At 46.7% G+C, this 11,128-nt stretch overlaps 3 protein-coding genes and 1 long non-coding RNA gene across 5 annotated transcripts; 2 read left to right on the top strand and 2 right to left on the bottom strand.

Annotated features, from left to right (window-relative positions):
* Positions 1 to 316: 316 nt before the first annotated feature.
* On the top strand, positions 317 to 5,676 carry LOC121602549 (stress-activated protein kinase JNK-like). 2 transcript variants are annotated; one of them, XM_041931316.1, is made up of 4 exons: positions 317 to 336; positions 3,946 to 4,125; positions 4,201 to 4,330; positions 4,406 to 5,676. In XM_041931316.1, the coding sequence occupies exons 2-4, from the start codon at positions 3,947 to 3,949 to the stop codon at positions 5,279 to 5,281; spliced, it is 1,185 nt and encodes a 394-aa protein (XP_041787250.1). In that variant the 5' UTR covers positions 317 to 336; position 3,946; the 3' UTR covers positions 5,282 to 5,676. The 2 variants fall into 2 exon arrangements, with proteins under 2 accessions (XP_041787250.1, XP_041787249.1); XM_041931315.1 differs by lacking the exon at positions 317 to 336 and adding an exon at positions 496 to 932.
* On the bottom strand, positions 926 to 3,795 carry LOC121602552. The gene is made up of 3 exons (XR_006006432.1): positions 3,527 to 3,795; positions 2,156 to 2,330; positions 926 to 973 (listed from the first exon to the last, which is right to left on the bottom strand). It is a non-coding gene; the product is annotated as an uncharacterized LOC121602552 (long non-coding RNA).
* On the bottom strand, positions 5,660 to 7,330 carry LOC121602550 (cyclin-dependent kinase 1-like). The gene is made up of 2 exons (XM_041931317.1): positions 6,974 to 7,330; positions 5,660 to 6,870 (listed from the first exon to the last, which is right to left on the bottom strand). The coding sequence occupies exons 1-2, from the start codon at positions 7,120 to 7,122 to the stop codon at positions 6,123 to 6,125; spliced, it is 897 nt and encodes a 298-aa protein (XP_041787251.1). The 5' UTR covers positions 7,123 to 7,330; the 3' UTR covers positions 5,660 to 6,122.
* A 363-nt stretch (positions 7,331 to 7,693) lies between these two features.
* Positions 7,694 to 8,535, top strand: LOC121602551 (methyltransferase N6AMT1-like). The gene has a single exon (XM_041931318.1). The coding sequence runs from the start codon at positions 7,744 to 7,746 to the stop codon at positions 8,434 to 8,436; it is 693 nt and encodes a 230-aa protein (XP_041787252.1). The 5' UTR covers positions 7,694 to 7,743; the 3' UTR covers positions 8,437 to 8,535.
* Positions 8,536 to 11,128: the final 2,593 nt, after the last annotated feature.

Genomic DNA, 11,128 nt, shown 5'->3' with positions numbered 1-11,128 from the left:
ACTAACACAAAACCACACCTTTAGGCCGCTGCACGGCAGGGGGCCCACAGCACCGTTATAGCTGTGTGTGTGTGTCTTGTTCTGCACGTTTGATGATTCATTGAACAAAAACTTGTCCCGCGGCGGGCCGCGCACACAAGACACAGCGGTAGCCGCGGCTGGGTTGGCTGGCGGTAACGACGTCGTCGTCGTCGTGGTGTTGTTTGTGAGCGCGAACGCAGTCGAACATGCGCGCACGCTCGCTGCAACATCGTCGCGGGGTAACACACAGTTAAGCATCCCGGCGCTGCGATCGGTCGCGTTTGTTTTCTCTCTCTTCCAATTTCTTCGCGCGAGGTAAAGATCATATTGTTGGCGTTGTGTGTTCGTCGGATGATGATGATGATGTCCACCGTTGTCGCGATCGGGTTGTTTGCGCCCGCCACCTGAAGAGTGTGTGAGAGTGCGCGCGCGCACGCTTGACGAGCCGGACACAAAGGAGTGTTTTTGCCGCGGATATACAACACAGTGGGTGGCGCACACGTTGCGCTTGGTGTTATTGTTCTAACGCACAGTTTGGTTCGAAAAAAAAAAACACACACACAAAAAGAAAGTTCACGCTCTGCTGTTGTGCAGTGCCAGTGAGTGGGTTTGTGCGAAAGGGAACTTACCCGCGTGTTTGGCCCTGCGACGACTCTCTGGATCGTGTGTGGTTTGTGTGTGTGTGCGAATGTAAAGTTCTTTGTTTACGGTGTGTTGTGCCTCTTCAAACGGAGGTGGTGCGCGAGCGCGTGCCAACAGACACGTACACATATAATACCTTCGCGATCGTGTGCAGAGTTCAATTCGAGTTCGTCCCGCGCTGCTGTCCTCCTGCTGTTCCTGCGTGCTTCCAAAGGTGCTACCCAAAAAAAAAAACTTCCGAAAAGACGAGCAAACGTCACGCCGCCAAGGTGAGTTGTGATATCTTCTTCACACCATCTGACTCATCGATCTGCAGAGACAGAGATAAGGAGAGAGAGAGAGGAGAGAGAGCACACGAAAAATCCATTAGTCAGCTGTAAATCACGCACTCACGCCAGACGCACGCACGCACACGATCTGGGGAGTTTCCAAAACAAAAAAAACGAGATGAGTAAAGCGAAGACCGGCGCCCGGCCGATCACGTCCCCAACCGTCGCAGTCGGAAACGGTAGACATACCAGGCGTACGGCCAACACTGCCAGCACCAACAGCGGCAGCGCGCTCGGTTGGATGTGCGAAACTCCGATCGATGACGTCGCGCGATCGTGTTCGTGACGTTCGCGGAAACTGTGAGTGAGGAAGCGGCGCGCAATTGCATCATCTCTCGCGTACGTAACAAAAAGGGCGTATGGTGTGGTGTGTAGTGGTGGTGTTTCCCTTCTGCTACTACCGTCGACGGAGTTTTGCGGTGTGAACGGTGGAGCTAGAATCGTTTGCCACCGTGTTTGGCTGGACAGCTGTGTTAGAAAGGGCGTGCGCGAGCTGTGTCTCTCTGCCAGGGAGTGGCAACCTGCAAAGGGTGACTGTAGAAAAAGTTTGTAGTCTACAATCGCAAACAAAAGTTATGGGACACATTATTGGTTGTGGGACACTTCCTTGACTCTTTCTTATGGGCCGTGAACTTCATATGATGGAAATTGGACTCTATTGGTACCGTTTCTGGACAGGCAACTTGGAAATTCCTATTGCATTTGTCTAACAAAGATAATTTAAAGCTCAATTCCCATTACATTCAGTTTGTTACACGTAAGAAGGAGTCAATGAAGTGTCCTACAGCTATGACTACTCCTCGAAAATCCTGTAATATACTGTTCAGACAGTAACTGAAGGTTCTTCATTTATCATTTGAGGAAACTATTTAAATCGGGAAAAAATCGTGTTGTTGAAAGGAGACTTTTGTAGGTATTTTGATCTTTTTGGCGGTATTGAATCATCCGTTTGTGATTTGTGTTTTACTTCAAATTTTTCCATCTCGAACCTATTTGTAAAAATAATTAATTTTATTAATTGAAAAACCTTCTTTCGCTCTGTAGTGTTTATTTGAAAATGACACCTTTACTAAATTTTTGATTGATTATTTGTTTATAAAACGATGCACATTTCTAACAATTAAGACCAAAATACAGCTTATCTGGTGTTATGGGTTACTTACAGCTTTGTAGTCCGTACCGTCATCGTATCCGTTATCCTGGTTTAAATGACAAACACCTTCATGCCATCTTTTCACCTCAGCTTGGGCTTACCACGCCTGCTCTGATCTTGTGGGCAGCAACACATAACAAAGAACTGTCAAACTCAATCCTGCTTGAGTCGTGTTGAAAAACATGCTGTAGAAATTAAAAATTATTTTGATGGAAATGAAATGTCAGGTCGATGTGGAACAACATTTTGCATGCGGTGAATAACAATGTTAACATTCAAAAGTGACTTAGAAAAGCCTGTAAAGGAACTTTTAAGCTGGGTCGTCCCTTGGTACAGCCAACTCGCACAACTTAACAACATGCCCTTCGTGGGTTCAAGCCTCGTATGGACTGTCTCCCAGTAGACTGACTTATCCGGCTGCGTGGTACTGAATAAGTCTCGTAAACCTGTATCGTCCAATTTCCATGCGTATCACATGAACGACCAAAAATGATTCGATTTTGCAGTATCCTTGAATGCAGCCTGCTGTATAAGTAAACTTGGGAGAAGTTTCATCCTAAAAAAATCTCTTAAAAAATAAATAAAATGAAACAAAATTTAAGGGCTTACCCGCTTGGAAACCTCTGACGCGCTAGACGACGTTGTTCCGTACGCTCTTTGTTGACCTACTCTCCATACTGCACACACACACACACACATTTGCGATCACCTCCACACATCCGCGACCGTCAGATCGAGTAGGCGGGTGCGCGACCGTTCTCTCAAAACCTTCCCAAATCATCACCATCATCATCATCATCATCAAACCGTCTGTGTGAGTTGCTGCTGATGCCCTTCGCACGTGGTGAACGGGATGATGATGACGACGCTACGGATGATGTTACTCTCTCACTCTCTCTCTCTCTCTCTTTCTCGTATTGAGCGAATTTCACGCTAGCGAACGATGACGTGTTTATCGCATTGTATGTGGCGTCAAATCAATCACCGCACACCAGAGCGTACCCCCCAAACTCGTTCGTTCCCACCACTATCCCTCCGACAATTCCGACAATTCGGAACTGGATGATTCATGCAGTACACCGCACTTGGCGGAGGAGCGGTGGTCGTGTCATCTAAAAAGGAGCAGCAAAAGGAAGTTTGAAATAAAAACAATGATGGCACACACCGATGTCATACCGATCCATTACCACACACTCACTCACACACCGCGGTCGTTCACATTATCAGACAGCCATTAGTTCATCTCCATTACCGATACCTTCCCCGAGTGCGGAGAGGATTGTCATAAACTCACCAACTAGAAGCTACGGTGGTACCCCCCTGCGTGTCATCGTTTGTTTAAAGAAATGAAGATCACACTCTTATCAGACGACGGACGAACCTGTTTTCCGCTTCGATTCGAGCTTCTCTGTCCAGTTTTTTGAAGGGCAATACATTCCTCGCCTATGTTGAATGGGTTCCATTATGCACTGGACTAAACGGCCGTTAGCACACCTTTTCCGTAGCCTGCTTTTTTCCGGGTCCGATGCGCAGCACAATGTGTCTTCTTGTAGCGCTCGTTAAAAAGTCCCACGGCTTACTGTGCTCGAGGAGCACCCACAGCCCAAAGATTGCACATTTGCCAAAGGTGCTAATCGAACAGGCAAACATGTCTTCCCACAGCCTACTACAGTGTGTGCGTGTCTCTCACTGTGTTTGTACGATATTTTCCCTTCATTAAGCTAAATAAACACTCCAATTTAGGGGGACACTCCTCAAAAATTGTTAAAAAGCTTACCTGACTCTGTATCCACTTTTCAGTATGCAATCTCAAGAGGAAACTGCAGAGGGCACGGAGGTCGTTCACAACAATCCAGCCGACGGTGACCACCCGGCTCCAGCAAATCCACCGAATTCGAATGAGTTTTACTTCCATCTGCCGGCTCGCTTTCCTACCTCACACATGATGCCGATTGGGATCGGTGTACAGGGTGCCGTGTGGTAAGCCTCTAAAATTAGAAAAAAAAAACAATAATTTAGCAATATTTAATCAATGTTCTTATCATAACATTACAGTAGTGCCGTGGATATAAAGACGGGCAGAAGGTTAGCAGTGAAGAAGCTGTCGCAACCATTCCAGGATGTTACCTTTGCCAAGCGCGCCTACCGTGAGCTGAAGCTGATGCGGCTTGTCGATCATCCTAATGTGAGAGAGGTTTTCTTTTTTCTCCGTTTCGCAAACTACAGCAACTAACATCGTCTCCTAACAACAATCTTTCAGATCATTAAGCTCCTGTACGCTTACACCCCGCAGCAAACGCTCGACACCTTCCGCGATGTGTACATCTTCACCGAGCTGATGGACAGCAGCCTGCAGCACGTGTTCGGTACCAAGCTCGACCACGAGCGCATATCCTTCCTCGTCTACCAAATGCTGTGCGGCATTCGCTACCTCCACTCGGCCGGCATCATTCACCGGGACCTGAAACCCTCCAACATTGTGGTGCGCAAGAACTGTACGCTCAAGATACTGGACTTTGGGTTGGCGCGCAGCATCGACACCAGCTTCACGATGACGCAGTACGTCGTGACGCGCCACTACCGTGCGCCCGAGATCATCCTCAACATGGAGTACGACACCAAGGTGGACCTATGGTCGATCGGCTGCATCATGGCGGAGCTGATCACGGGGGCGGTCCTGTTCCCCGGCACCGATCATGTCGACCAGTGGATGCGCATCGTCGAAACACTCGGTACGCCGCGGCCAGAGTTTATCGCACGCACAACGCCCGGCACGCAGCGATACATTAGCAATCAGCCGGTTGTGGCGGGACGTCCGTTCGGGGAGCTGTTTCCGGACGAGGTGTTTGAGGGGATGGCATCGCCGAATGTGCCCCAGCTGACGAACGATGCGGCAAGGGACTTTCTGCGCCGCATGCTCGCGTTTGATCCGATGGAAAGGATTTCGGTGGACGAGGCGCTGGCCCATCCGTACGTTAGTGTGTGGTACTACGAGGAGGACGTGATGCGACCGCCGCCGAAGCCGTACGATCATTCGCTCGACGCGCGGAACTTGACGGTGGAGCAGTGGAAGCGGTTGCTGTTCGAGGAGATTCAGGACATCCAGCGGACGATGTCGTTGGATGAGGAAGGGTGAAGGATCATAGGGGAGGGGGGGGGTTTACACAGTGGGATGGGAAGCAATCACACACATACACATACACATCGAAGGCCATTTGCGTTTCCTTTCAAGAGGCTGTTATTTGTTAGTTTAGTTGCGTAGGGTAAGTAATGATGCTAGCTTTAAAACCCCTAGATACTTGTGTATTGTAAGCAGAAACAATAGTGGGGATGTTCCTCTCAATCTCTCCCTAGGCATTTATACTTATTTACGTTATGTTGTTAGAGCAAGAGTAGCGATACAGAAATACGTTAATATTGTTTTTTTTCTCAGATTCAACGGTAAACGCGTCTCGATTGATTTTTGGTCGCTTTACTAAGAACATTGTTTATTAAATAAATTTTTTGTAGAATATTTGTTCTTTAATAACGGAGCGAAGTGAAATAATTACTTACAATTCCTAGTGCCTAAACAGCCCGCAAAAGCGGTGCAGAGAGTCGAGTAGTGTTTGGGGGGTGGGAGGAATGGCTTTTAGAAAAATGGGACACGACAAACGAGGGCCTTTCTTCGCGAGACGAATATATACATCGACATACGTCCAACAAAATGGACACTAAACGAAGACGACGACGAGACGGAGAAGATTGGAAAGAGTTTGGAATGAAAAAAGGTGGTGTGCGTTTTGTTTGTGTAAAAAATATACAGTAATAATTCCTAATAATTCGGCACACGCGGACAAACACACACACGCACAAACACGCGCGCAAATTCAGTAACGTAATTCACGAGCACACCTTGGAGAAAGAAAAAAAAAAGGGAAAAGAATGGCGAAACACCTGACAGCGCAAGAGGGGGAGAAGAAAACGGGGAATTAAAATTACTCCGTCGGGATGTTGCACCGCTCGAACCCATCGAAGTACTTGTGCTCGAGGATCTTCTTCGCCGAGATGCGCAGCATCGGATCGTAGATAAGGCACTTCTGCAGCAGATCGATACCGGCCGAATCCAGATTCGACACCTGACTAGCGAGATTGTTCTGCGTCCAGCACGGGAAGGATGATTTGTAGTCCGGCAGCGAGGTCACCCCCGGCCAGATGTCATCCGTCGGCGTGCGCAGTATGCGGAACATCCGGAACAGCTGATCAATCTCCGAATCACCCTGGAACAGTGGCTTCCGGGTGGCCATCTCGGCAAAGATACACCCAATCGACCAGATGTCCACGGGGCAGGAGTAGCGCAGCGACCCCAGCAGCACTTCCGGCGCCCGGTACCACAGCGTCACGATCTCGTGTGTGTAGTTGCGCACGGGGATGCCGAACGATCGGCCCAACCCAAAATCGGCCACCTTGATCACGCCCTCCTTGTTGATGAGCAGATTCTGGGGCTTCAGATCGCGGTGCAGGACGCGCCGACGGTGACAGAACAGCATTGCGGCCGTGATCTGATACATGTAGCTCTTGACCAGATCCGCATCGATCATCTTCTCCGGCGGCAGGCTGTCCATGTACTTCTTCAGATCCATTGACAGGAACTCAAAGATGAGATAAAGCCGGTTCTCCTCCATCAGCACATCCTTCAGCGATACCACGTTCCGGTGCTTCAGCTCCTTCAGCAGGGAGATCTCTCTGTGTGTGAAGACGGGGAGAGGAAGAAGGGGGGAGTTAGTACGGGCACACACACACACACATTCGCCCCGTATCACGTGCAAAGGGAACACTATCCCCTTACCTGATCGCTGTCGATGGGATGCCCTCGTCCTCCGTTTCCAGCCGGATCTTCTTCATGGCCACGATCTCACCGGTGTGCTTGTTGCGTCCCTTGTACACCACACCGTACGTACCCTCGCCAATCTTTTCAATCTTCTGAAAGTCCTCCATCGCTCTGTGTGTGTGTTTCCTTTCGCTCTCACCGGGTTGCCCGTCTTTCGGGATCGTCTTTTTGGTCGAGTTTTTCACCGTTTTTTACAACACGCAGCAACAGGAAATGTTGCGACGAAAGGTGCCAACTACGATTTGTGGAGCGTTGTAAACAAGTGCGAGCGCGGCATAAATGGCGTTCGTTATGTTTGAAAAGCAGCCCGAAGCGGACGTTAGCTGCTCGACTGTCAGGCGGGGAGCGGTTGACGTTTGCCGAGCGCGCTCGAAACAGTCGAGCAGTTTTTGAGTTTTTGCAGCGAAAAGCAATGGGCGGCTATAGGAATGGTTTGTCGCGTGGATGACGAACTGTTTGTGTTTGTATGAAATTTTGTCGTCTCTTTGTATTGGGTAGCAAGCTGAGCCAGAAAAAAAGAAATAACTTAATTTATAATTGTGACACCAACATAGTTCATTCTTTTGTCTGATAGTTAAAAGAAATATTTAAAAAATCCAAATGCTTTTCTTCCTTTTTCCTTTTCTAACCCCCTTTTGACATTTCACCACCGCGGTGCTTATTATTTGTAAACAAACACTTCCCCCAAAAAGGCACCCAAAATCGCGCACGCACGCACGCACGCAGCAATGGAAACTCCTGTGTATAAATTCGAACCACACGATTACGATACGGTTTACGAGCCAGCGGAAGATACTTTCCTCCTGCTAGACGCACTACAAGCCGAGCTCGACACGATTAAAGCACGCCAACCCTCCCTGTGCGTAGAGATCGGTCCCGGCAGTGGTGTGGTTATTGTCGCACTGAGCAAACATCTTCCCGCCGGGCAGACGCACTGCATCGGGTTCGACCTAAATCCGAACGCATGTCGAATGACCCAAAAAACTGCCCATTTAAATGCCGGCTCCCGGGTGGATGTTGTAAATATGGACTTACTTGCTGGACTACGGCCGACGAGTGTCGATTTGCTCGTGTTCAATCCACCGTACGTGCCGACGCAACCGGCCACCGCACATGCAACAGCCTCGCTGGAAGAACACATCGATGAGTTTCGCTCTTCGGTGGACGTTGGTCAAACGTTGGTTCACGCCTGGGCCGGCGGTGCTGATGGGCGAGTCGTAACGGACCGGGTGCTGGCCGACTTGCCGAGGGTTCTCTCCCCCACTGGACTGTTTTACCTGTTGCTGCTGAAGGAGAACAAACCGGAGGAAGTGTTAGAGCATATTAGGGGAATGAATTTACGGGGTAGCATAATTAAGGAGCGAAGGATACGGGGGGAGCATCTTTATGTGCTGAGGATCGAACGATCGGAGAGGGTATGATGGAAAGGATACAAGTTATGAATACTGTGATAAGAGAAAATGAAGCTTTCTCCAAGCAAAGCTGCTTTAGTAGAAAGCAAATAAATGAACCCCATCTATCACTCATATGTTTCCTACGCGTATTAGCCTTCATTGATGCTTTTGTTTGTTTTTATTATCGTATTTCAATCATGTTTTTGCCTTCGAACAAATGTTGTATATATGACCGTATAACTTGTTGCCGAGTGTTGTGCCTTAGCGTGTGCATGTGTAAAAAGTGGAAATTAAGACACTTTCCTTTCCACCCTTTACAAACACTCACACACTCACACACTCACACACCTCGCATCCCATATCTCTCCTGCCTATTAGTTGCCTAATCCTTGCTAATACTCTCTCTCTGTCTCCAAGAGCCACGGATTTTGCAGAATTAATAATGTTCATTTTCAAAACAAAAGCAGAGTGCTGGGGAGAAAGCGTAAGTTGACAACAAAATCGCACTTTCTTTTTAGCTGCTGCTGCATTTTCCTCATTACCGCTTCCACCTTCTAATCGAATATACAGCGTTCACATATACAAATAAAATCTCCATACAAAGTAACATCGAACAACAACTTATATCATTTTTTTTTCGCGGTTTGCAATACATATACATATATGTCCTGCTTATGCATATACATATACAAAATACATATACATACATATACTCATACATATGCTTTGAAAATTGTTTGGGATGGGGCAGGATGTAAATCATAGTAATTAATAATCAATAATTGTAATATGTGAAAACAGAAACCCACATAAATACTACGCTACAGAAGATCACCTAAAATCATACGATCTTGGTTTGATTGGTTGATTTTGGGGGGATAGGTGGTTTGGGGATGGTGAGCTGAAGTTCCTGCTTCTTATCAACTTTCGCGCAAAATAAAATAAAAAGAGATGAAATCCGTTTCCGTCCTATCCCTCAACACGACTGTGTTTCTAACTTGTTTCTAACAAATTAGCCAATTTTGGATAAAACAAATGAAAGAACATTGCATATCCCATATCCGTATCAAAATTTCATACTTTTTTCCAAAGAGTGACGACGACGACGACAAAAATAGCTTCGCAAAAGCGATTCGTATATAACAAAACAATGGTAGAAAAGCAAAACTGGCTCTCTCTACTAACTAGCGAGGAGAGCACGACAAAAAACTGCTTGTATATCAATCGCAAAAAACCACCTAGAAAGGAGCCACACTTTGCTCTAAAAATTGCGTCTCAAAATGCGTTTACGTTCGCTTACCAAAAAGACAGCTTCGTCTAAGGACCTTGCCTAGTATCCTTCCTCTTAAAATCGAGCATAAAATGATTTTTGTATAAAAAACATTTACGAATATCGACAAAAAAAATTGCCCAAAAAGAGCCCTAAAGGTGCCAAAAATTGGCCCACAATATTCGCACACATACAAACGCCTAGCTGCTAACCTAGCTAATATGGGTTTGTGGTATTGCGCTGTATTGCCCTTTTTTCCTTGTTTCATTGTTGCGAAAGTCTTTTACTTCTATACTTCCCCTTTTGCTTTACTTCGTTTATGTTGGTTCTTTCTTTTTTACGTGTGTGTGTTTCTCCTCCTGATAATCAGCTTTGTTTGTTTGTTATGTTCGTGTTGAGAGTTTCACTTTCCTAATTCCTAGAGTTTGCAGATTTCTAAGATCGCTTACAGTAGAGATTGGTTCATTTGGTTTACACTTGTTTTTCTTTTTTTTCTACTATGCTCAACTCTCCACCATTTTCTCCAGCCGCTTACTTTCATAGGGGAATGCTGTTTTGTATAATGCTGCTCCGGTAGCTGTGTGTCTGTGTATGCTTGTATTTATGCTCATCTGGATCCGTTATCCATCTGTGCATGTGTGTGTGTGTTTATCTCCATTATCATCATTATTATTATTATTGTAACAAATTTGTGGTAGCTGATGGACAAACACAAAACCTAAACCTGACCGTAGTACGACTTGACGGTGGCTTGTCGTTCAATATCATCTTTACCCAATTTCCACCCCAATTACCTTTCAAACGTTCATTCACATATTTACGATTCGTTCCCGCACACACTCGCTCCTGTTCCTTTCCCCCCCGAGGGTTTTAGGTGATTAAATGCTTACACGAGTGGCGAGTGGCTTTTGTGCCTTTACTTTGTGTGATGGTAAAGTACCAGAGCACCGCACATGTTTTATAAAATGGGAAAAATGGGGGAAGGATGTGATTTTCAATATTCCGGCTATTTACAACAGGCGTTATAAGACGATAAACTAACCACAATATCCCTTCTTCTTTTCAGGCGAGTTTTCCTCGATATACACACATCGCTACACGTCTATGGGACGCGTAAGCGACCTACTATAAACCCTTTACATTCGCACTAGCTACAATCTAATGATTTGTCTTTCTTCAAAATGTGTCCAACACTGCGCGGCGGGAGGAGATAACACATGGGGGTGGTGGGTGACGAGGGGAAAAATGCGCCGGAAGATTGTGCCGTGTATTGCACTTCGCGCTCAGCTGACTTGTGTAATTGGTTGCTAGAAACTCCAGTACGGAAAGCCAGTCAGAAATCGTTCAACGTATATCCGTGCCCGATAGACACGCGCGCTCTTATGGCACACTTCACAAAATAATATGGGGGGTTTTTTAGGTGCAAAACAGGAAAGAAGGAGCGTATTT

Source organism: Anopheles merus, unplaced genomic scaffold, assembly GCF_017562075.2.
Source record: "Anopheles merus strain MAF unplaced genomic scaffold, AmerM5.1 LNR4000501, whole genome shotgun sequence".
Lineage (NCBI taxonomy): Eukaryota > Metazoa > Arthropoda > Insecta > Diptera > Culicidae > Anopheles > Anopheles merus.
This window is presented reverse-complemented; position numbering and strand designations above follow the sequence as displayed.